Source organism: Mastigoproctus giganteus, chromosome 8 (assembly GCF_048544385.1).
Source record: "Mastigoproctus giganteus isolate SK-2022 chromosome 8, ASM4854438v1, whole genome shotgun sequence".
In the NCBI taxonomy this organism is placed as follows: Eukaryota; Metazoa; Arthropoda; class Arachnida; order Uropygi; family Thelyphonidae; genus Mastigoproctus; species Mastigoproctus giganteus.
In genome coordinates, this window is record NC_143582.1 from 207047407 (window position 1) to 207074131 (window position 26725).

A 26725-nucleotide genomic window follows, 5' to 3' on the forward strand; every position below is an offset into this window, starting at 1 on the left:
TACATTGGGATTGAGAAATTATGCTTTTAAATTCTTGGATATTCTGCATGTGTGCACATTCACCGTATATTACTATTTCTGTGTGATTTGCTAGAAGTGTCTAGAAACTGTATATTATAATTTTTATATCAAAAGAATTTACTTTGAAATTTATAGTGAATATTTTAAAATGTAGATTCGACAGGCTGTGAGTAATTTTGCCGTAGTTATAGCTGTCCTTGTTACAACCGGAGTTGATGCCTTTGTTGGTTTAGAAACACCAAAGTTAGAAGTTCCTCAAGAATTCAAGGTATGTTATTTATTTCCAATCATATATAACGAGTATTTTAACTTCTTTCTTTTCAGAGGTAAAGGATATAGTCACACTCTAAAAAGCACAAGACCACAGCATTCAATTAAATTGATTACTAGTTAAATTTAAAAAAAAATAACAAAAATATTCTGAAACTCATTTTTTATAAAACATGAGTCAAAACTAAAATTGCTGTAACACAGAGCAAAAACAGATCCAAAAATAGATTGTGACAAGTTTAGTAATAGGAAATATACATATATTACCTTAGATACATACAAACAAAAAGCTTTCGGTTGTTTTGTCAACCTTCCTCAGTTAAACTGACAGTTAAGAATGGAGCATGAGGGCGTGTACTGCCAATCTTGTACGTGAAGTGCGTGATTAATTTGTTGGATGTTGAAGCCTGTGGCTGTGATGCATGCGGACGTTGCCAGTGTTTGCCAATAGTCAGGATTGCTGTTTCGATGATAGGGTGGACTTGACATCCACCGTTCCTGTTGACTGAGGTTTTGGAGCATTTGATGTTCAACGACTCCAACCAGGTGCATTGTCGATAGTGGTGGGACTTATCCACAATCACGACATTGCGGTGTGGGTTGCCCAAACGTGTTCAGCAATAGCTGAGTGCTCCACATCCGCTAAGCGGATTGCTCTTTTGTGTTCAGAAAGGCATTTTTCGAGCCGTCTCCCAGTTTCCCCGATGTAGCAGCTAGTGCAGTCACGGCAAGAGATGCGGTAGACCAATCTGCTTTGTAGTAAGGTGGGGACCGGCGTTTTTACCTTAGAGATGAGGGATCATAATTTTCTGCTTGGGAGTTGTATGCATTTTATCCCATGTGATTTTAAGACTCTACAAACCTGTTGTGATAGGTTTGGGTAGTATGGGATAAAGGTGCTCGCGGCTGAGTCATTACCTCGGATGTTTCTGTTGGTCGCTACGCGGCCATGTGTCTGTAGGTCACACCTGTCAAGGGTATTCATGGGATAGCCACAACTCGTAAGATCCACCTTGACTTTAGCAATTTCAGTGCGCCTCTCGTTTACAGAGCTAGAGTGTGTCCAGGCACGAGTTAGCAAGGTTCGTGCAGTGGCAAGAAGATGGCTACACATGTGTGCTGACCGGAGGTAGGTAAATTGGCCAGCACACATTGGTTTACAATGGACAGTTGTCTTCAAGTGCGTGCCGTCGTGCCGGACAAGGGTGTCTAAGTATGCTATGGTGTTGTCCGACTCTAGCTCGATGGTGAATTTTATGAAAGGCGACAGAGAATTGAAGTGGTCTAAGATTTGGTCACCTGAATTTCTGGGGATAACCACGAACACATCGTCCACATAGCGACACCAAAAGGTAATATGGGATCTGGTACATTTGTAAATGCACGACACTCTAATTCCTCCATCGCAACGTTTGCTGTGACAGAACTAACTGGGGAACCCATGGCTGTGCCATGTACTTGTTGGTAAATGGAGTTGTTGAACATGATTGCACTGCCTGTTAAGCACAGTCTGAGGGCGGTGGAAATATCGTCTGGTGTTAATTTGGTTCTCCTGCCAAGGGTTTGATCGTTATCTAGGAGTTGTTTTGCACATGTGATGGCAAGTTCTACTGGGATGGAGGTGAAAAGTGAAACTACATCAAATGATGCCATGATTTGATCTTGTGAGATGGATATGGTTCGGATCCGTTCTATGAATTCACTACTGTTGGAGAAGGTGTTTGTGGTCTTGCCTACTAGGGGAGAAAGGAGCCCCGAGACAAACTTAGCTAATTCATAACTCGGTGAGCCACAACTGGAGACAATGGGTCTTAACAGTGTACCTTCTTTGTGAACTTTCGGTAGTCCATAGAATTGTGGAATCTGGCAGCCAGAGGCACGGAGGTGATTACGTGTTGATTCTGTTATTTTCTTCTGTTTAAGCCAACTGTTGACGAGGATGTTCACTTTCGACTCCCATCATTCCAAAGCTTTGATGGGAGGAACGGTTAAGGGTTGGTAAACAGAAGTGTCCTGCAAAAGCAGCAAGGCTTTTGTCTCATAATCTGTGCGATTCATTACAACTGTTCGATGTCCTTTATCTGCTGGTAGGATGACGATGGATGAGTCTTGTTTCAGTGTCTTAAGGGCAGAAATTTGTTTGTGGTTGAGATTGGAAGAAGTAGGGCGAGCATGGTGCAGTTTTTAGGCGAATTGTGTTTGCCACATCTTCAGGGAAACCTGAAGATGTGGCAGATTCTCTGGCTGCCAGATTCCACAATTCTACAGACTACTGAAAGTTCAAAAAGAAGGTACACTGTTAAGACCCATTGTCTCCAGTTGTGGCTCACCGAGTTATGAATTAGCTAAGTTTGTCTCGGGGCTCCTTTCTCCCCTAGTAGGCAAGACCACCAACACCGTCTCCAACAGTAGTGAATTCATAGAATGGATCCGAACCATATCCATCTCACAAGATCAAATCATGGCATCATTTGATGTAGTTTCACTTTTCACCTCCATCCCAGTAGAACTTGCCATCACATTTGCAAAACAACTCCTAGATAACAATCAAACCCTTGGCAGGAGAACCAAACTAACACCAGACAATATTTCCACCGCCCTCAGACTGTGCTTAACAGGCGGTGCAATCATGTTCAACGACTCCATTTACCAACAAGTACATGGCACAGCCATGGGTTCCCCGGTTAGTTCGGTCACAGCAAACGTTGCGATGGAGAAATTAGAGTGTCGTGCATTTACAAATGTACCAGATCCCATATTACCTTTTGGTGTCGCTACGTGGACGATGTGTTCGTGGTTATCCCCAGAAATTCAGGTGACCAAATCTTAGACCACCTCAATTCTCTGTCCCCTTTCATAAAATTCACCATCGAGCTAGTCGGACAACACCATACCATACGTAGACACCCTTGTCCGGTGCGAGGGCACACGCTTGAAGACAACTGTCCATCGTAAACCAATGTGTGCTGTCCAATTTACCAACTTCCGATCAGCACACATGCGTAGCCATCTTCTTGCCACTGCACGAACCTTGCTAACTCATGCCTGGACACACTCTAGCTATGAGAGGCACACTGAAATTGCTAAAGTCAAGGCGGATCTTATGAGGTGTGGCTATCCCATGAATATCCTTGACAGGTGTGACCTACAGACACATGGCCACGTAGCGACCAACAGAAACATCCGAGGTAATGACTCAGCCGCGAGCGCCTTTATCCCATACTACCCAAACCTATCACAACAGGTTTGTAGAGTCTTAAAATCACATGGGATAAAATTTGTACAACTCCCAGGCAGAACATTACGATCCTTCATCTCTAAGGTAAAAACACTGGTCCCCACCTTACTACAAAGAGGATTGGTCTACCGCATCTCTTGCCGTGACTGCACTAGCTGCTACGTCGGTGAAACTGGGAGATGGCTTGAAAAACGCCTTTCCGAACACAAAAGAGCAATCCGCTTAGCGGGTGTGGAGCACTCAGCTATTGCCGAACACGTTTGGGTAACCCACCATGACATTGACCCACACCACAATGTCGTGATTGTGGATAAGTCCCGCCACTATCGACGACGCACCTGGTTGGAGTCATTGAACATCAAATGCTCCAATACCTCAATCAACAGGAACGGTGGATGTCAAGTTCACCCTATCATCGAAACAGCAAACCTGACTGTTGACAAACGCTGGCAACATCTGCACGTATCACAGCCACAGGCTTCAACATCCAACAATTAATCACGCACTTCACGTACAAGATTGGCAGTACACGCCCTCATGCTCCATTCTTAACTGTCAGTTTAACTGAGGAAGGTTGACAAAAAACCAAAAGCTTTTTGTTTGGTATCTAATCTAATATATGTATATTTCCAATTATTAAACTTGTCACGATCTATTTTTGTATCCATTTTTGCTTTGTGTTACAGTAATTTTAGTTTTGATAATGAGTCCAGAGTGCACAGGCCTCTATAATCATATAAAACATGAGTATTAAGTAAGATTATGTCTACTTTCCCCATGAACTTAGTTTGAAAATAAAAGAAAGGCGGTTGAAAATAAAATCATGGGAGTTTATTTTTATTAGTATTTGACAGAGTTCAAATGTGATGTGATTTGATTTGAAGAGAACAAAATTCTCTATTTTATTTTATTTTTCATTTGTTTTTCAAAACTGTAATGTAAATGCAATATTGGACATTATTCAATGCTTGTAGGCACATTTGTACTTCTGAAATATTTGGTAAATTGCAAACTGTTAGTGGGTGGCATTATAATGAGGTTTTGCGAATGTTAATATAATGTGAAATTTCTGTTCACAGACTTTCACAAGAAATGAATGAAGGTAGTGTTATATTGGGTATGACTATATATTAATTAATATTACAACCATTTATCAAATAAATTTTAGTTGAAGGGAGAAACATTTCAGGATAGAATTTGAGTAGTTAGTGCTAGACTATGACTACTCAGAAATTTTGATCTACCAAATAATAGTGAGAAGTTAATAATAATAAATTCCAGAGAAGAATTTGTCTACTTTTAATGTATCCGTGAGTTCCATCATCCTTTTCCTTTTATTGATGATCAATGCACAATTTTAAAATTGTTTGTGCCCCCACAAACAACTTTAAAGGAATTAAATTTTATAATGTTGTTTTACTCACTTTCCTACCAACGTGGATAGAAGAAGCAATGCCTAATATTTCCTTTGAAACATTTTTCAATCCTCTGTTAAAGTTTCATATTTATAGGTTGCCCCAGAATACACTGACTTAGGGGTCTCATGTTGTAAGGAACCAACCATCAACAAACATGTATTACTGATTTAACTAAATTTTTATTTTATAGGCCTGAATCAACCTGAATATTATACTGAGCATAAAATGGTCATTATTGGTATGTAATGTAATATAACTAGAGGATGCTCCTCAAATAAGCTATAGCTGCACGTTCAATGTCTGTTATATACTGAGGTAACAACATGGCTGTTTAAGATTTTGCCATATGAAGATAACATTACAGTTCACTATTTAATTATTCCACCCTTGATACTGTGAACAAAGAGTAGCACTGTGTCAGGGTTCAGTCATAAATTAAAAATACTTTAAAATAAATATAACATCTTATATTTATTTTAGAATTTACATTTTAATATAAATTTTATTAATTTTAAAATATTAATAAAAATATTAGCCATTTCAGCTACTGAAATCCATTAAGCATAACTTTTTCTACAAATAAAGGGTGTTTTCTCTGAAATAAAAACAAACTGCATACAACTTGTAGAAGCAATTAATTTCTGGAAAGAACTGGAGAAAGCAGTTTTAAAATAAAAAACCACTTAGATTATATTAAGAGGAGTGGCAGAAAATCATGCTTTGACACTTGAAAGCCAGACTCGTGGTTGCCTGTTGTTCTTGGCAGTGTATAACTTTTTATGTTTGGCTTATTTGGAAATGTTTTGCTTTCAGTAACTGAACTAGAATTCAATAAGCGTTCTGGATCTAAAACAGAGAAATAATGAATTTTGAAACCCAAAGATTATTTAGGAGGCCCAGCTTGATCTTTTTGAGAAGCTTTTTACCCACACTAAAAGTAAAGGAGTTTACAAGTGGTGAATGATCCTGCTGATGAAGATATAATAGGTATTCATTAGAACAGAACTTGAAAGCCATTCAAAAGTACTGAACCACAGCTGATGAGAAACAAGCAATTAATACTAGGATATACAAAAATCTGGAATGGGACCATATCTGATTAATATCTCTGTGAAATTGCAAGTAACATATTTATAAAGCTATACACATTTGAAGGTACTAGAACTACATAGAAAACCATTGTCTTGTGTTTTATTAAAAGTGGCAATAGGTGAAATAATGAGCACTTAAACCCGTGTGGATTGTAATCTGTCTTTTATTTCTTAAAGAATTATAGATTATTCTCAGATGTTTCGTGTTACTTCTGGTTCAGCTTCTTCAGTGAACTGTAATGCTGTGCTTACGATGTCCTTATAGGAAGTAATGCAAAATGTCTGAGAATAATTCATAATTATTCAAGAAATTAAAAGCAAATTTACAGTCCATGAGGTTTAAATGTGCATTATTTCACCAATTTCAGTTCTTGCTATATCTGTGCACCATGCCTCTAAAAAAAAAAAAAAAAAAAAAAGTGGCGATAGCCAGCTAATAAGACCAGAACATGTTCAAATGAATATGCACCTGGAAATAGTCAGAAATAAAGCATATGCTTTAAGAAATTTTTAGTGCAGCTAAAACTAATAACTGTTTAGTTTCAAAGGCCATACAAATTATTATTATAATATGGACATGGATAAAAATGATTATTCACAATGTTTTTTTTGGGGCGTTTATAGATTTGATTTATATTTATCTATATCCTGCTATTAGATTTCTGCCTTCCCCTTCTGTATCCCCTACAAGCAGTTTTTATGAATATGGTAAGTAAGAGAAACTGAAGAAGAAACTAAAACTTACAAATAGGAGGAGGGTGTAATTCATTTTGGTAATATACTGCTCATTAGTGACCCTTCAGATTTGCTTTAACTCCTAAGTTTCAAATTGAGAAATGTTAGTAAATGCCAAAGGGAATTTGGGAAGTAATGTAAATATTTTAATTAATAAACAGCTTTTCTTTTACAGAAAAGAGTTAAATAACATTTTTTTTTGTTTTTTTTTTTTTTTTTGACAATTTAATAATTTCTGTAGAGAAGGGTAGAGAAGAGAAGGTTTGGAAGATGATAAAGATTAGCAAGAAAACTGTAGTTGTTTAATATTATATAAAGGCTAATTAATAGATCATTTTTACTGCATACAATAATAAGTAAATAAGTTAATTCTTGCTTTATGGTGGTAATAGTTTATACAGATTAAAATTAATAGCTGAAGCTATTTACAGGAGTTTATTGATGAATGATTATTAACTTATAAATAAAGAATTAAGATTAGTGATACGACACTTTTACTGAGGATTCTAGAATAGTTGCAATGACACTTTTACTGAGGATGCTAGAATAGTTGGAATGACAGATTAAGTAAGTTTTAAAGTTATCAATTAAAGTCTTGCAGATTTTAGATGAATTACTGCATTAGGTACACTATCACAGGGAACTTCTGATCCCTGAAGAGATTGATGCCAAGAACAGTCATATGTCCAACTTATAGACAGATAAGTTCCACCTCTAAGTTATTAATAGCTTTTAGTGGGTAAAGTGCATATAAGATCTCAAGCCGGTCAAGAACTTGACTCCACTGATTGAATTATTGTTGTGTGCAAGGAGATTATCAGTAATGAATATGGCAAATATGAATCATAGATTTAACTCCTGTGGAACACCGGAGTTGAATGTACTAGATACATTCAACTCCCTGTACTTCACCCGTTCATGTGAAGGTATCCTGAAAGTCTTGTTATATCTATGTAAATGCTACTCCAGAATTGTAATTATTGCCTATTTAAATTTTTAACAGTCAACCAATTTTGGAGTTGAACACGGTATACAAAATTCAACCGAAGGTTTGCAGATGTATTTATGGGGAAACTATAAAACAGACTACTCAACATATCTGCACATTTCTCCTGTTGAAAAGTCTACTAGTTCTTTGTTTGTCCCTATCATATCCTGTGACCGAGCTTCTTTTCCCATCTGTGAAAAATCATTCTGGGAGTAGGTTCACAATTAAATCTTTGTCAAAATACTTCACTTATCTTCTTTAGACATGTCTATTCCCTGTCTCCCATGAACCGAAGTAGCGGCCAGAATTCATTGTTCTAAGGAATAGTCACTTGTATCATACACAACTTCTGAAATGCACAAAAACAAAAAATTAATTATAAACAAAACTAAAATATTATAAATAAGCAAAAAAAACGTTAATTATTAAGTGATATTACATAATTAAATAGAACATAATTACAATGCAGGAATAACATTTACGTAGGTGTAACAAGACTTTTAGGATACCTTGTACATTATAATGAGGAATTGGCCCATGGCTTTGGCAATACAGCTCAAAAATAAGTTGATTATGGGTCATTGAGCTAGCATGAAATAATATTTGCCCTATATGTTAATTAATTAAGTAATTTCATATAATGTCTGAAACAAATTGTATCTAGTTTTTACTTTTATTGGATACATTTTTTCTTCTATTGCTTATTAGCCAACTTCGTCCAAACGTGGCTGGTTGGTTCCTTTATTTGGAAATAATCCTTGGTGGACATCTTTTGCTTCCGTTGGTCCTGCATTTGTAGCTGTTATTTTAATATTTATGGATCAACAAATAACAACAGTGATTGTAAACAGGAAAGAAAACAAACTAAAGGTAGGTAGAACAGTAACATTATGATTTTATGCTAATTTTCTGCATAATTTGATTAACCAAAAAAAATAAATACAAAATAAATAAAAAAATGGAGAAATAATAACAGTTCAAGAGAACTACCAATTGATACATCATTGCACCATGATTATTACTTTAGTTAATAACATCATGTTCCAGAACTTTAGCCATGCCCTTAGTTACATTCACTCCTGATGATGAAAATTTCCAGGAAAGAATGGGAAGAGAGATGACATTCCAGGAGAGTGATTGAACCCTGATTGGTCAGTCAGAGGAACTCAGTAACTTCATTCCTATGTATATAAAGTGCTTAGCATCATAATACACAGCCATTTCTGAATAAACAGAAAATTTTTAAGGTGGCATCGTTTTAGGTTATATCTCATATTGTGAATACCTTCACAACGAGTTGCCATGATATTGCACTACTTCGAATAAGTAACGCTTCACCTAAGGAGAAGACTAATGTTACTTATTCTCAAATAGGTACCACCACCCAGACAGCACTGTTTCAGGGCTATTTGGCCCTTCTTCAGTGAGTGGGTAGGTACCCAAGTGATGCAATGATGGCAAAAACAGTTATGAAGTATAACTCCACAATATGAGAGATGCCTGATGGTGTATGATGTATTTAGACTAATTTATTTAGGGTGGTGGTACCTATCTGAGAATAAGTAACATTAGTCTTCTCCTTAGGTGAAGCGTTACTTATTCGAAGTAGTGCAATATCATGGCAACTCGTTGTGAAGGTATTCACAATATGAGATATAACCTAAAACGATGCCACCTTAAAAATTTTCTGTTTATTCAGAAATGGCTGTGTATTATGATGCTAAGCACTTTATATACATAGTCTAAATTTGTTCGCAGCTTGAGGCTCTAGCCCTAATTGCGCCTTAGTCTAACTTCATTCCTTAAAGTTGATTCTTGAAAAAGAAGCTTGGAAAATTTGCATTGTATACAAAAAAAAAAGGGGGGGGGGGTTGAATCCCAACTGCAACGTATAATTCTAGGGTTTAAAATTCTAACAGAATTCAGAACTGCTCTAATTTTATCTTCAACCTTTTTGATATAATGAATAGTTGATTCTTAAACTATAATTTAAAAAATGGAGGAATACTATTTATTCTAATTATCCTTATTCTTTATCATGATGATTGTTGCAATGATGTGGGTTATTAATTCTGTTTTCAACTCTGGAAATGGTCTCTTTTATTAACTGTAATGGATATTTTCTATCTATGAATTTTTCCGTAAGGTATTTTAGTTCTGTTGATAAATCATCTTGTGTATAGTTGTATTTAACGGCATTGTGAATTTGGTTAAAAAGAACTGCTTCTTTAATGTATAGAGGATGATGTGAATAAAAATGTAAAAATTTACCTGTATGTGTTTTCTTCTTATGTATTTTTGTACCTAACCTTGTACCAACTTTATGAATAGTAAGGTTTAAAAAATTAATCGTGTTATCTATTTCCGTTTCAAGAGTAAATTTAAGTCATTCGTGTATTGTGTTAAATGTATTGAGTAGTGTATCAATGGAATTCTTACTACCTATTAAAAGTATATTGTCCGCATATCTCATGTATAATTTTATGTTAGAGAGAAAAGGTTAAAGTACTTTCTGTTCGATAGAAGCTAAATAAATCTCGGACAATGGGGCTGATATACCCAGACCCATTAAAGCAAAGCAATTTCGGTTTCAATACAAAGTTTACAAACAGATATACAGCCTTTCTATGGGTCTGGGTATATCAGCCCCATTGTCCAAGATTTATTTAGCTTCTATCAAACAGAAAATACTTCAACTTTTTCCCTCTAACATCAAATTATATGAGATATGCGGATGACATACTTTTAATAGGCAGTAAGAATTCCATCGATACACTACTCAATACAGTTAACACAATACACGAACAACTTAAATTTACCCTTGAAATGGAAATAGATAACACAATTAATTTTTTAAATCTTGCTATTTATAAAGTTGGTACAAGGTTAGATACAAAAATTTATAGGAAGAAAACACATACAGGTAAATTTTTACATTTTTATTCACAATGCCGTTACACAGGATGCCGTTATACAGCTATACACAGGATGATTTATCAATGGAAATAAAATACGTTACGGAAAAATTCATAGATAGCAAATATCCATTACAGTTAATAAAAGAGACCATTTCCAGAGTTGAAAACAGAATTAATAACCCACATCATCATAATAATTAACATGATAAAGGACAAGGAACCCAAATTGTCCTCCCTTATCACAGACAATATGTGAAACAACTCCGATGGATTTTTACAAACACAAATATAACACATGGGGCTCACATCTGGTGAGTATGGGCTTGGCACACCCAGGGTCCTGAGCTGGATATCATCATTCTTCTCTTTCTTGGTGACTCCTTTACTTCTCTTTCTCTCTCAGGATAACTTCGGGAATTTTTTTAGCTGATGCAGCATAAGCTTCAGGCTTCCTTACACCATATGGCTAATGATAATAATAATAATTTTTTTCATCATACAATAAATTAGGCTCCAAATTTAATTTATATAGAACTACACACAAATACACCATGCAGCATTACAATAATATCATTTATTTAATTCGATGCCAATCGGATTGTAAGGCCTTATACATCGGGAGCAGTATGGCAAAATTTGGTACTTCCAAAATCTCTAATATGCATGCATATTACCATTTTAATAGTTTTAAATCTAACCTATCTAATACAGAGTTAATACTTCCATTCCTACAATCATAACCCACTAATAGATTCAGCTATTACAATAATTAAATTAGTCTAATTACAAAATTCTTCAAAATGAAGCACTAGTTATAGAATGGTTTCTGCGGCATACGTCATTTAACTTGCTAAACACAAAACTCCCAATCAACCTTTCCCCCATTTGGAATTTAACATGCATAAAATTTTCACGTGCACTGAATTGCATTTCGGGAATCGACATTTCTTCTTATTAAACCATTCGCGTTTTCTCTTCACACAATGCTAACTGAGGACGTAAATCGAAAGTTGCTTGTGCGCAACTATTAGCTTGTTTATTAATCCGTACAAAACTATTCCAGTCTTAATGATTTCGACAACTGTGAAATGGAATGTACATTTCCTCCTTCTCGCGCACATTTTAATTTATTTTTTTTAATTAATTATTTCAATTTCTTAATAAATTCCAAAATTTAATCACGTTTATAGCTATGATTATGTATAAATGAGGTTCTTATTCACATTAACTATGTGTCTTCTATAATTCACATTACATCCAAGCAGATCATTCAAGAGGTACGGTAAATGCTGAAAATTAAGCTTCGCTATCTTAATACATTAGTCATTATACTACAGCACTTAAGGAAGTTCCTAAAACTTGTGATTAGACTATTCATTTCCGCAACACCAGATGGACCTTTGTTCCAACAATCAACTACCCACTGGCTGAAAACAAATTTCTGCAAATCTATCCTTCAACCATTCTTCCTCAATTTAAATTTGTGTTATCTGAGCTAAAGTAAGGATGCTATCAACATTTAGCATACTCAGTCCATTTAGAGCTTTAAAAACTTCAATCAGATCTCCTTGCAGGTGTCTAGTTTCCAAAGAGTGCAATTTGCAGAACTGAAATCTTCCTTGGTAAGAGTATCCTTTTGCTTTCTTTGCCAATCTTATTGCTCTTTTCTGCACTCATTCCAACAAATTCACATCTTTCTTAAAATGAGGCTTCCAGACCTGTATGCAATACTTAAGTTTGGCCTTGCCATTGCCTTATAGAGGGGATTAATTACTTTCCTATTCCTGTTAGCAAAATTCCTATATATCATTGACAAAATCCCATGAGCTGTTCTAGCCTGTCTACACTGCTGAGAGCTTCATACCTGACTGCAGAATTACTTCCATATCTTTATCATTCTCCTAATACTTTCAGTGTGGTATCACACAGTTGGCATGCTAATCAAGGATTACCTGCTACTCATATGCAGTACCTTGCAATATCCTCTCAGTTATCTCAAAATCATTTATCTCCCTTATAACTTGGTGTACCCCTGGTATTCCCATCCCTAAAAACTTTTGCAGGTGAACATAGATGTAAAATATTCATTTTGCTTGTTCAGCAACCTCAACAGGATCATCAGTAGATATGCCATTCTTATCTAGGAGACCAATGTGGTTCACCCCTTTCTTTAAATAAAAATAAATTTTCTTTCATACTCTGAGATGACTACATGGTCAGAGGAGTTCACAAGATGAAGAGAATACAAGAAACAGCACCCTGTTAAGTAGTCTTCCCTCCCAGCTTGAACCACAGTCACTCAAAGAATGTGTACTTAGGTACCCTCATGCCTGACCACTCAGCTACCATGACCTTATTCTAGTGTTTATATACAGCAAAGAACTTAGCCAAAGACTTCTTATCTGCCTCAGCTTGCCTAACCCCCTCTTAGTAACTTGATTGCAGACTAGTTTGTACTTACTGTAGTTTTCTCTGCCAATTTATAATCATCCCATGCATTTTTCTTCTCTGCCCCTAGTCTCATCAGTTCATTTGGCATTCATTTAGGTCTAAACCTGTAACAATATCTCTTAGTTGATATAAAAAGCTTAGCAGCTTCTATTATTACTTACCTAAGTGCTTCCCATTTGCAGGTTGTTACATCATCAGTTGGTCCCATTGAATGGAATTTAAAAACTGTCTATGATCATCATAGTCACTTTTTGAAAGGAAAATCCCATCCCATCCCTTTATCCTTGACAGTAGTTATATCTTTAAGGAGATTTCACATCAGTATATTTTGATTCCTTCCACCTAGTGGTTACTTTATCATGATATTCTTAATGCATGAAGAGTCACCACTGATAACCAGATCAAGAGTACTGCTTTCTTTTATTGCCTCTCTAACATGTTGGTTTAGAAAACAGTCATCCAATAAATCCAGAAAAGTCATGCGGCTGTGTGAGTGACCAACTCACAAGTTCCACTCAATACCTGGAAAGTTGATATCCCCATTATAAGACATTCTGATTTATTGGCCCATTTTATTTGTCTGTTTAGTTGTTTATTATACACATCACAGTTGGTTTGCCTATAACCAGTGGTGTGCTGCAAGCTGATTGTTAAATTTTCAAGAATTTTACGAGCCAGTTGTTAAACCAACAATGGCTATAAATTGTAGAGTGGCATGCACTGCAATCCACAATGGCTAGTGGAATTTGTGTGATAAGCTTGTATATGGTGACATGGAAAATCCAGCTGGGGCACGCTTATTTTGGCACCTTTTGTGTGCTTTTTTACCCCGCCCCTTTCGTACATGGCAGCCTGTATAGGGATTATCTCTGCTTGCAATTTTAAAGGAATATTATTTACAACAAACATCCACTTAATTTTGACTAAAATCATCATTTGGCACTGTTTAAATCAGTGTTTCCCAAACTGTGTTCTGTGGAACACTAGTGTTCCATGAGGTGTGAACAAGTGTTCCACAAAAATTGTAATTAATAATTAAAAAAATAAAATAAATAAATTTTGAATATTTGTAGCATACACCACTTTTGTATCATTATAATTTTTAACATTGTTTTTTTTTTTTTCAGTTATTAATATACTGGCATAGACTAATAATCAAATAGACCACGGAACACTTTATTTTAGAAGGCTTCAGCGGCATATTCAGGTCTCATTGTAAGTGGGGGGGGCATGGCAACCAGGTAAGCCGACCGGGCTAGCCGAGTGGGTAAAGTACCTGCCCGGCAACCCGAAGGTCGCGGGTTCGATTCCCGCCACGGGCTTGGATCAAAGTACTGCAAAAACCTTGGGAGGTGCAATATGGCCACAGAAGCCGATGCGCCAACAACTACCAAATCAATCAATCAAATCAATCAAGCAACCAGGTATCGTTGTAAGGGGGGCATGGTGACCAGGCTTTTGAGTTTTTTTTTTTTTTTTTTTTAGAACACCTGCGTCCTTTTTCTTTGATTTCAAATTTTTGGTTGGGGGGGCATATGCCCCTCTTCCCACCCCACCCCTGAATATGCCCCTGGGTGGTATCATGGTATGGAGAATGTTTTGTTATCACGGAATGAGTCCATTGATATCAGTGGAAGGTCGAATGTCATCCAGGGAGTAGCTGAACTTTGTATCACATCTGCTGCACCCTGCAAGGTCATACGTTTATCCCAAAGGTGATAGCTACTTTATGGATAACGATGCAACAACGCATCACGCCAGAATCCTGCAAGGATGGTTCAGAGAACATGAGATGAATTTCCACCACCTTTCTTGACCCCTACATTCATCTGATCTCAATCCTCTTGAAATTTTGTGTGGGATGTGCTGGAGAGCTATACGGCAAAGAAATCCTCTTCATTCAACTTTGCCACAATTACACAATATTTTGCCAGAAGATTGGTTATGATTGAACTAAAATGCAAATATCACCTTATAGAATCCATGTCGCGATGCACAGTTGCTGTTATTCAATAAAAGGGTGGTCCGAATAAATCCTATTTTGAATGACAGTTCGTATTTATTTATTTTAATTTTGTGTGTGTGTGTGTGTGTGTGTGTGTGTGTGTGTGTGTGTGTGTGTGTGTGTGTGTGTGTGTGTGTGTGTGTGTGTGTGTGTGTGTGTGTGTGTGTGTGTGCGCGCGCGCCAGAATAACAGAGGTGAACAGTATAACCAGCATTGGGGGAAAAGGTCTGAAATTGAATCACCTCAATATCCTGAGGAATTTTTAGTTTTTTTTTTTTTTTTTTGTTCACAATGTGGCTGAACTAGTCGGACTGAGACATTACATGATTTTCCTCCTGGAAACATAATTTTTTTTGACTGGAAAACATAAAACTAATCAAAGGATATATAATCACAGATACAATATACTGATGCTCCGTAGCCTTAGTTTCTTCAAAATTTCAAACACAAAATAACCTTGCTGAAATTAAAGGTCTACATTATTATTAGTGTAGTTGGGCTTTTTGCACTCGGTGGCTAAGTTAGTCTTAGGTGCGGACAGCATGGTTCCCCTACCTACAGAAACTCTGGGTTTTTTCTGAGGAAGACAGACAAATTGAACAAAGAACACACACAATTAATGAGCATATTATACATTGGAGATGAGTTAGTTCTTGGATGGTCCTAATATGACAGTTTTTTTACCCAAATATAAGATGATGATGTAACAATAAAAAAAAAAATACAACCACGAACAGTAAGAATCTGAGAATTTAATAAGCGGATGTAAATTTGCAACCTTAAAATATGAAGTTCACTTCCAAACACAGTAAAGTCAAATATGACGTCACAATTGAAATTCTATTATAAAAGCCTGAACCTAAGTCACTAGAACTGAATGCCTCCTGGACAATATGTTAATGTTTGATTCTAATAAGATAAAAAAAAAAATCCATAAAATTAAATAATTAAGGAAAGGTTTGAACTATTTAAATTATTTTAATAGTAATTGCGTTTATTAACATAGTTTTTTTTCTTTTTGTTCAATGTGGTAACAAAATGGGTGGAAGGGGAGGGTGACTGAGATGGAGAGAAAAACAGTGGTCTTTCTATCTTGACGAGAGAAAGAGAGGAGAGATGGAGAAAGGCATCGCCAGTCTCTGTCTCAGCACGAGAAAGAGGTTAGGTTAGTGTTTATGTTTACAGATAGGAATAGGATTAGAGAGAATGATTGAGAAAAAGGAAGAGTGTGAAAGAGAGGGGTGGGAAAGGGAGGGAAACAGAAGTAGGAAGAAAGAAAAGTTGTTGTTATTTTGGTTTTTAGGAGCATTAGCAACTAAGGCCATATTGCTCCGGGATATGCGGTGGTCATTCCCTGACCTTTCCGCATCCTCCGTATTTGGTGGTGACGGGCTCGAACCATGGTCTAATCAAGAAGCATGTGCTACGCACTGCTGCTCCTTCCCACCTGGCTGCGGAGGCGCCAGAAAGAAAAGTATGTTTTGAAATAGGAAGAGAGAAAATTTTTTGACATTGACATTCGCTGTAGCAGTAAACCCATGTATAAGCTGAAATAGTATTAATTTTTAATTGTTTATTAAAAATATCGTTTTTTAATATTGCAAATAACATTTATGATTTTTCACAAAAGAATTTCGAGATGAAAAATGGTTTGCTGAAAAAGCTGTTCAGGCTTTGTTTCAAGCGACAAATGAATTGGCAATTACTGCTATTGATTGGTAGCATTGCATGTGCAATCCCATCCGGCCACATTTATAAGTCCCAACGATTACTGCTATGTCCAAAAAACATTTAGATGCTTTGTATAACTGCAAAAAAAAAAAAAAAAAAAAATACTCACCACTGAATTTCTTTGCAGGCTATGTTATCCCGCACCTTGAATACTCTAGGTTTGTAAGTTTGGATGTGTTGGAAAGAATGCAGAAATGAGCAAAAGATTAGTCGAGGCATAGAAAAGTAAACAACACATCTGAGGATATACCTGTTTTAAATGTTTATAATGCTTTAAATGATTTGAGTAAATTAAATGCCATTTGCATCATTGCAAAAGGATGGTTGCAGAATAGATGTACAAAAATTTGCATTCAGCCAAAGAGTAAGTGATTACTGGAAACAAATTCCACCTGATGTATAAGTGGGTACTTTGAATCAATTTTAAAGATGGTTTGGACAATTTAATTATAGGAACGAGCAAATGGAGAGTGAAATTAATTTTTTTATTTTGGCTAATGCTGCCTAAGCTTTGTTTCCTTACATCACTTGGGCAATACTAATTGTAATAGCTATCTCGCAAGTCTGCAACCATCCTTTTTCAATTTAAATTTATGTCCCCTCGTATATGTCACTGTATGATAAAGAGTAAAAATGTCAATGGCATTTAGTTTACTCAAACCATTTAAAGCATTATAAACACTCAAAACAGTTATCCTCTCAGATGTGTTGCTTACAGGATTCAAAACCTTTCTCAGTTAAAGTTATTTTCTATGCTTTGAACTAACCTTGTTGCTCATCTCTGCACCCTATAATTAGGGTTAAGAACTTTACAACAATACAATGTGTTTTCTGCCAGAGTTAGTTGATCTCAGGCTAAACCATAATACCCCTTGTGAGTAGCACAGTCGGCAAAAATTAATAAAAAAATAAGTATTTATTTATTAATGATATGCAACAGAACTGCCATCAATGGCTCTCTCCTGAGCCAAGGCATTTCTGTTGCTTTGAGCTTTTTGCTCTGATGCTCTTGCTAGGGCATGATTTTAGTCTAATTTTAATTTAAAAATGCCACACACACTAAGGGATAAGAGTATAATAATGCTACACTATTTCTAGGTTATGCATTGGCAGTTCATGACCTGGGAATAATTGAGTACTACAATACATTGCACAACAGTTTATTAGTTATGAGATACAATGTTCACATCAGAATTACTGATAAAAAATGCTCTATGAATTATTAAGTTGTAACTTATGAAATCCTTAATTAAATTAAAAAATAGGACAATTAAAACTATTACAATTAAAACTATTAAATACTTATTTATTAATGATACCAATGAAGGCATATCAGACTTAATGTCTAAGCCTGCAAGTGATATGAAGATTGGAAGGATGGTTAATGACAGTAATCAGGGTATGCTGCTGCATCAAGATCTAGATAAATTAGGCAGATTGGGCTGAGAAGTGGCAGTTGAAGTTTTAACATTGATAAATAGAAGGTACTTCATATGGGTATCAATAATCTTAGATTAACATACCAGTTAAGCAAACTAAAAAAATAAAAAATTTCCAAAAACATCTGTTTTTGTAAGCTGGAATTTTAAGCGGCCTCATACTATAGCCTTAATCATAGCTCTCATTTCGTATTACTTTATTGCATTTTTATAATAGAGTGATATAAAGAATGAAAAACAATGAACTTATATGCAGTTTGTTAATAACAAAAAGCCATTTACATAATTTTTTTTTTTTTTTTTTTTTTTTTAGCCTTGCTCGATATTTCAGTGAGTAAAAATTAAATTAAACACAGTAATGACTAAATTATCATGGCTGGAATGCTCCTTGACCAAAACAAGCATTTCTAAATTTTAAATTAACCATTGCTATTTAATTTTCCTTTGATATGCAAAAACGTATAATGTATTATTGAACAATTATTTTAATATGGATTTAATTTAATTTTAAGTATTATCTATCAATGTGTGTATATATACAATAGAGTATTGTTGGGATATCAGAGATGTGGTGTCACACAGATAAAAGGAATGAAGAAATGGAATTTGGGGGTACAATGTGTACAGAAAGGATAGATAGGAAGGAAGGTGGGGTTATGCTGTTAGTTAAGAAAACTATAAAATCTAAGGCAGTGCATCCAGTTGACATAGATGGACAGTGCAGTGTTAAGTCAGTTTGGTGTGACATAAGCACTGGGAAAGCAAAGATGAGGGTAGGAGTTTGTTATAGGCCTAATGACTCTGATGAGTTCAATGAACAATTATACAGAAAAATAGTCGGCCAGTAAATCAGAATGTCTTATAATGGGGGATTTTAACTTCCCAGATATTGACTGGAACTTGTGGGTTGGTCACTCCCACACTAGCACGGCTTTTGTGGATTTACTGGATGATTGTTTTCTACAGCAGCATGTTAGAGAGACAACCAGAGGTAGTAACACTCTTGATCTGATTATCAGCAATGATTATTCATGCATTAAGAATCTGCAGATAAAGGAACCACTATGTGGCAGTGATCACAGTGTACTGATGTGGAATTTACTTAAAGATGTAACTACCATCATAGGTAAAATGAAGGGTTTTTGCTTTCATAAAGGTGACTACAGTGGTCTCTGAGATTTTGTAAGTTCTATACAGTGGGACCAACTGATGATGTTACCAACAGCAAATTCTAAATGGGAAGCATTCAAGAAAGTAATCTTGGAAGCTACTAGGCTTTTTGTTCCAACTAAGAAATACTGTTCTAGGTTTAGGCCCAAATGGATGTCAGATGAACTGATAAGACTTGTGGTGGAGAAGAAAAATGTATGGGATGCATATAAATTATCAGGCGACACAGAAGCCAATGGTATATATAAACTAGTCTGTAATCAAGTCACAAAGAAGGTGAGGCAAGTGAAGGCAGATTATGAGAAATCTTTGCAATGAATAAAAAGAAAAACAGCAAAGATCTCTTTACTTATATAAACTCTAAAAGGAAGGGGATTAATCAGATTGGTCCACTTGATATCAATGGTTTGACTGTAGATGATCATTTTCAGATAGCTGTTAATTTAAATGAGTATTTTGCATCTACATTTACACATGAGGAGTTATTAAAGGAGGTGAGGGCCAGATGTTTATCAAACTCTGACAGGAAGTTATATAATTTTGTAATAACCGAGAGCAAAGTGGAGGAGAAATTGTCGAAGTTAAACATAAGAAAGGCACCTGAGGTGGATGGGATCTATCCAGTTATATTAAAGGAAGTGAGCAAACCCTTATCCATAATTATGAGAGAATTCTTGGACTCGGAGGAAGTCCCCACAGCCGGCCGGGCTAGCCGAGTGGGTAAAGTACCTGCCCGGCAACCCAAAGGTCGCGGGTTCGATTCCCGCTTCGGGCTTGGATCAAAGTACTGCAAAAACCTTGGGAGGTGCAATATGGCCACAGAAGCCGATGCGCCAACAACTACCAAATCAAAAAAAAAAAAAAAAAGAAGTCCCCACGGACTGGAGATGTGCAAATGTATCTCCAATTCACAAAGAGGGATCAAAGGGTGACACATGTAATTACAGACCTGTTAGTTTGACTTCTGTTCCACATAAAATAATGGGGTCACTGGTTAAAGAAGCATTGCAGGATCATCTAGACAAGACAGCATTAATAATTCAGACACAGCATGGGTTTGTTAGGGAGAAGTCTTGTCTGACCAATTTGATTGGATACTATGATGTGGTCACAAAGGAACTGGATGCAAAAAGTAATTTTGATATCATATACTTGAATTTCAGAAAAGCTTTTGATACTGTTGCATATGGAAGACTGCTGTACAAATTGGAAATGTATGGCATTAAGGTTAAGTTGCTACAATGGATAAAGGGATGGTTGAGTGGGAGACAACAGAGAGTGGTAATCAACAGACACGGCTCTTCGTGGACAAATGTTATTAGTGGAGTTCCCCTGGGTTCAGCGTTGGGCCCATTGTTGTTTTGTATATTTATCAATGATATTGATGAAAGTATATCAGGTTTAATGTCAAAGTTTGCAGATGATACAAAGGTTGGGAGGGTTGTTAATAACAGTAATGACAGTTTTCCGTTGCAACAGAATCTGGAAAAGTTGGGCAGATGAGCTGAGAAGTGGCAAGTGAAGTTCAACATTGACAAATGGAAAGTACTGCATATGGGTTAGCAGTAACCCCAGAGAAATGTAGAAACTGGTTGGCATTACATTCAGGGTAGTGGAGAATGAAAGAGAACTGGAGGTAATTGTGCAGTCAGATATGAAGTTTTCTGACAGTGCAGACAGGTTGTCAGAGTAGGTTCTGGGGTCTTGTCAGTGATATACAGGAATTTTGCCAGCAGGGATAAGGAGGTGATTTCCCCTTGTATAAAGCAATGGTCAGGCCACACCTTGAGTACTGCATACAGGTCTGAAAGTGTCATTTTAGGAAGGATGTAGAGTTGCTAGAATGAGTACAGACAAGGGTAACAAGACTGGTGAGGGGAACAAAGGGGTGCTCTTATGAAGAAAGGCTTAAGTCCTGCAAATTGCAGCATCTGAGACTAGGCACCTGCGAGGTGATCTGATTGAGGTGTGTAAAGCCTTGGATGAATTGAGCAGGCTCAATGCTGATGGGATTCTTCCTCTTGCTCAGATTATAAACCTGAGATGGCATAAACTGAAATAGAGGAAAGAAAGCTGTCAAATAGATGTGTGAAAATTTTCGTTTAGCTAGAGGGTAGTTGATTGCTGGAACAAACTTCCATCTGTCATTGTGGAAGTTGATAGCTTAAATAAATTCAAGGCAAACATTTGGAATGAATGGATAGATGAAATGGGAAAGGTGTTTTTTTTTTTTGTTTTTGGCTGATGCTGTATAAACTTGGTTTCTTGCATCATATGCCTCTACTAATGCTATACGCTATAATATTTACTAATAAAATTGACACATATTCTGAAAAATGTCAAGTGTTTTTTTCCATCTTGTTATGTGAAAAAAACCACATAATGTAGTGAGAAATTTTTAAACAAAAAAAAAATTTTTTATAAAATGAAACATTTTTGGACTTGAATTTTGAATTAACTTAGTTTGAACATTTCATTAATACCTTGTTATTGTATTCCAGAAAAGATGTGGCTATCATCTGGATTTTTTTGTATTGGCCATTCTTATTGCTGTCTGTTCTATTCTTGGTTTACCCTGGTTTGTTGCTGCTACAGTTTTGTCAATGGCCCATGTGAACTCATTAAAAATTGAATCTGAATGCTCGGCACCTGGTCAAGAACATCAGTTCCTTGGCATTAGGTATGTTTTTCATTTTAATAGTGTGAACCTGAAAGTTTCAGTTTTATTAATAATAAAAACAAAATTAATACTAAAAGAAAAAAATTAACACTTATTAAAAGTTACCTGTAAACACACAGTGTATTATGCTATTCTATAGAAACTGTTTGCAGGAATAAAAAAATGATAATTTAATTTAAATTTTGAAGAACAAGTTGTAGGTTTGTTAAGCACCATGATGAATACCTTTAACTGTAACATGTTAATTTATAAATAAAGTAACATATTATAAAGATATTATCATATATTAATATTTATGTAAAAGTTCTTTAAAAAGTTCTTTTATGCAACATAATTTGATATATTGGTGTGCTGCTCACCTACATTTTCACCTGTTAGCTCAGTCAACAATATTGTGTGGGTATGACCAACTGCAGTCAATAGCCTTTGTTAGTTTCATGATATACTGCACTGTCAGGTGAGTGCACTAATTAAATTAAATCACTAATTAAGTGAATTGCAAATTTCTCCTTTGCAATTCGTTTAATTGCAAATCAGAAATAAAAATTTTATTAAATGTCACATGCTGTGATCACTTCAATAGAATTTTACATTTTTGTTAAGATAAGCTAGATGAGGGAAACTAAAAAGTAAGGGAAAAAGGATAGCACCAGTAGCATTACATAGCAAGCTCCTTTGATAAACTCTGTATCTTGAACCCTTTGATACAGAGGGCTGTTGTTAATTTTTATTTGATATGAAAGTGTATCAGCAAAAGTATCATTTTTTGGCAAGGTGCATTACACTGCTGTTCTACTCTAACTCAATTCTTGAACACACATGATAGCCAGATCTCTAGTTTTATTGCTATTGGTAACTTGGCATCTTGGACTCTTCATTTTCATAAGAGTTAAACTTTTTTTTTTATTGTTATGTTTACAAGATATTGAAGTACATCTTCAAGTGTTTCTAAAAGTCTCAGTGAGCCCCCTTAAAATTCATGGCAAGTGCATCCATTTTCAGCAAAGTGTATCATGTTCTTTTTTTAAATGCAGCTATTAGGGGCAACTAAGAAGAGCTGATATCAGCTATGATATTAGCTCTTCCATCTGTCGTTGTGGTTATTTGGTTTTTTTTAGGAGCATTAGCATCTAAGGCCATATTGCTCCGAGGATATGCAGTGGTCATTCCCTGACCTTTCAACATCCTCCGTATTTGGTCGTCACGGGCTCGATCCCTGGTCTAATCAAGAAACGTGTGCTACTCACTGCTGCTCCTGCTCACATGGCTACGGAAGCGCCGTGTCATTGTGGAAGTTGATAGCTTAAGTATTCTCCTTGTATGTATATACTGGCCTACCATTAATATCCATACACTGCTTCGTCAGTAGTTGGTTATGCCCTACCACAAGCACCATGTGTTAGACACAATTATAAATATGCTCTAGACATTCAAGGAGATAGTAGTATGATTATGAATGCAAGATGCTGCAATCAACAGAGTTAACAGACATTCCAGCAAGGAATAATAAGGTTTCACATAAGTATTCAGTCTGTATGTAATATTTTAACAGTACTGGATATCCCTGTGTTGATAATTGATGTGATCTGCAAATGGAATTGGACTGTTTCTGAAACCATCATGAAATGACCTGCAAAACTTCCAAAGTTAATATAATGTCAAGAGAGCTCTGCAAAGAATTGTCTGCTCAAAACACAGGTTGATGTTCTCGTGGCACTGGTAGAGTGCACAGGACATTACATGATATAGGTTACCACAGTCGTGCAGCTGCCCACATGCTATTAATCACCTAGCTTAGGCCAGATGCCATCTAGATTGGTGTAAGGTCTGTCTTTCTTTGACTATAGACAAATGGAAAGTTGTGCTTTGGAGTGATAAGTCACAGTATGTGGTCTAACCAGTCTAACAGTGTTGCCTGGGTGAGCTGGATGCTTGGAGAAAGTTATCTGCCAGACTATTGTTCCAACAGTGAGGTTTGGCAAAGGTAGTATGATATTTTGGGGCTGTTTTTCATGGTTTGGCCTGGGACCATTAGTTGTTTTAAACAAAACTACGAATGCTAAGGTCTATCTAGACATCCTGAACAATAATACATCACTTATGTTGTGGCTGCATGTTGGGGAAGGCCCATATCCGTATCAGCAGGTCAACACTCCATGTCATACTGCTCACATTGTGATGGAATGGTTTGAGGACATGAGTGTCAAAAAGTTGGACTGGCCAGTCCAGGACCCTGACCTCAATCCTATAGAAAACCTCTGGGATGAATTGGATCATTCAGTGCATGTGAGGAGAGACTGCCCAAAAAACAGAGTTGAACTGATTGCCATTTTGAAGGCTGAATAGCAGAACATATTGGAGGGCAATTTAAAAAAAAAATTTGATGGAGAGCATTCATGAAGACTGGAGGCTATCTTAAAGGCTATAGGTTTAGCATATGTTATTAGTTTTTCTGCAAATAAAGGTGTTGTTTATAGATATGCAAATGCCTGGTAATTAACGGTAGGGCAGTATATGTATTGAAGGTGGAATCTTTGCAAAAAAAAAACTGGAGTCGCATTTTTCCAATAATTTTCACATAATTAATAGCTGTTTAAAAAAAAAAAAAAAAAAAAAAGTAAGCTAACAGATGTTTTGTAGAAGAAACCATGCTTTTCCCATTGGTGAAACATCTCATGAATCAAAGTACTAATCTTCTGGGAAATTTTGGTATATGCCTAAGATAAGACAGCTATCTATATATTTTTCTCTGTAATAAAAGTTAGAAAGTGCAAGAATTTCTTAAAAATGCTAACATATTGAAATCATTAAATAATTATTTGCTACTCACAAGATTTTTTCCCCCCTGTTAATCAAAGTATATTAAGTGAGATAATCATCTCTTGTTCCTGCAGGCAAATTTCCTGTTTATCATTGACAGAATCCCTTAAATCTAGCCTAGCTGCCTGCTTGCATTGCTCAGAGCGCCTCATGTCAGACTATACAATTACTGAAGGTCTTTTTCATTATCAACCACCTTCAGTTTGGTGCTACCCAAATGGTATGCCATCCTGGAATTCATTAATGGGCCAATAAGGGGCCTCACATTGAGCCTTGTGGGATCTCACTTATAACATTAGTCAGTGAAGAGCAGCAGCCATGTCAGTCTCCTACCACTTAATCATCTCTTTATCCATAGCAACAACCTGCCTTTTAATTCCACAGTTCTCCAGCATGTACAGCAGTCGTTCATGTGGAACAATATCAAAAGCTTTACTGAGGTTTAAGTGTATGGTGTCAAAATTATCATTCAGTAAAGCTCAGTATCTTCTAAATCTTTGAAACTTACTCTTTCAAAATTTATTATACATTAAGAAAACACATATTCTTGAATGTGTGTTTGTTCATCATATTGGTCTCAAGTTTTGCATCTACAAATCATATATATCATTTGAAATATCCGACCAGGAATCAAATTTACAATATTAACCAGAATTTAATGGGTTAATTTTTAAATATGAAATTAAGTGGTTGGTGCATTTGCAAAAATGACTTGCTAACATTGTAAATCAGTATATTATAAGCACAACAATAACAGTTGAACTGGTAATATAATGAATAAAAGATTCATGAGTTTATTAATTACTTTGTGTGGTCAAATCCAGGTGTAGATTTTTTTTTTTTGTTTCTAACTATTTCTTAATTCTTTTTATAGTAAAATTGAATGAAGAGATATAAATAGAAATGCTTGTCACTGGGAAGGGAATTTACTGATTAAATAAACTAACCACAGAACATTTAAATATTTTCATTTGAAGGATATTTGAGATTGTGTACTTGTAAATGTTAGGATTTAGTACTATAATTGTATGGAATTTTTAATAAAATTCCATGTGCAAGGCAGTCACCAAATTAAGTCAACTTGTAAAGAATATTGTGCATCTTTCTGCAATCTGAATAACACTTTTCTCTTATTGTAATGTTTGATTAGATGATTTGCAGCAGTCCTCAATATTCAGTCATTACTGCTTTCATTTACAGCTTATATGCAATTACAAGTATATGCTATTATAATGTTTTATTTTTATTTTGTAAATAGGGAGCAAAGAGTGACTTCAGTTGTTATATCTATTCTCATTGGTCTTTCAGTCTTCTTCACACCTGCATTAAAGGTAAGTTTTTTTTTTTATTTTTATTTTTATTTTAAAACAGTTCTTTAGTTCTTTTTTGGTTGAATGCTTTTAAAGAATAATGTGCAAGAAAAAAAAAAAAAAATATATATATATATTTTTTTTTTTTTATCATCATTAGTGATACACCCATTACTGTATACCATCACCATTCTTATTATACTAAAGATGAACAGGACCAGCAGATGGCTCTGGAACTCTTAAGCTTTTGCACAAAGTATATATTAACTAACATAAGTTTGAAAATTTTTTGTGCTTGTGAATAGTGAGTTCTTATTTCATTATTTACTTAAAATGCAAACAACATTGAGTGACAAGAGCATTATTTTTTAAGTGTTTCAGGATACATATTCTGTTGTGTTCTCTTATTTTCCACTCAAATAAAGGAAATAGGGTTTTCA

The 26725-nt window shown here is 35.6% G+C and overlaps 1 protein-coding gene across 1 annotated transcript in view; it reads left to right on the top strand.

The window, feature by feature from the left end:
• LOC150082228 (electroneutral sodium bicarbonate exchanger 1-like) overlaps window positions 1-26725 on the top strand; it is a 313808-nt gene that overhangs the window by 213016 nt on the left and 74067 nt on the right. Inside the window, exons 15-18 of the mRNA XM_090380066.1 lie at window positions 176-289; window positions 8470-8631; window positions 21977-22155; window positions 26234-26306. Coding sequence (XP_090236192.1) covers window positions 176-289; window positions 8470-8631; window positions 21977-22155; window positions 26234-26306 — 528 coding nt within the window. The remainder of the gene's footprint in view (window positions 1-175; window positions 290-8469; window positions 8632-21976; window positions 22156-26233; window positions 26307-26725) is intronic.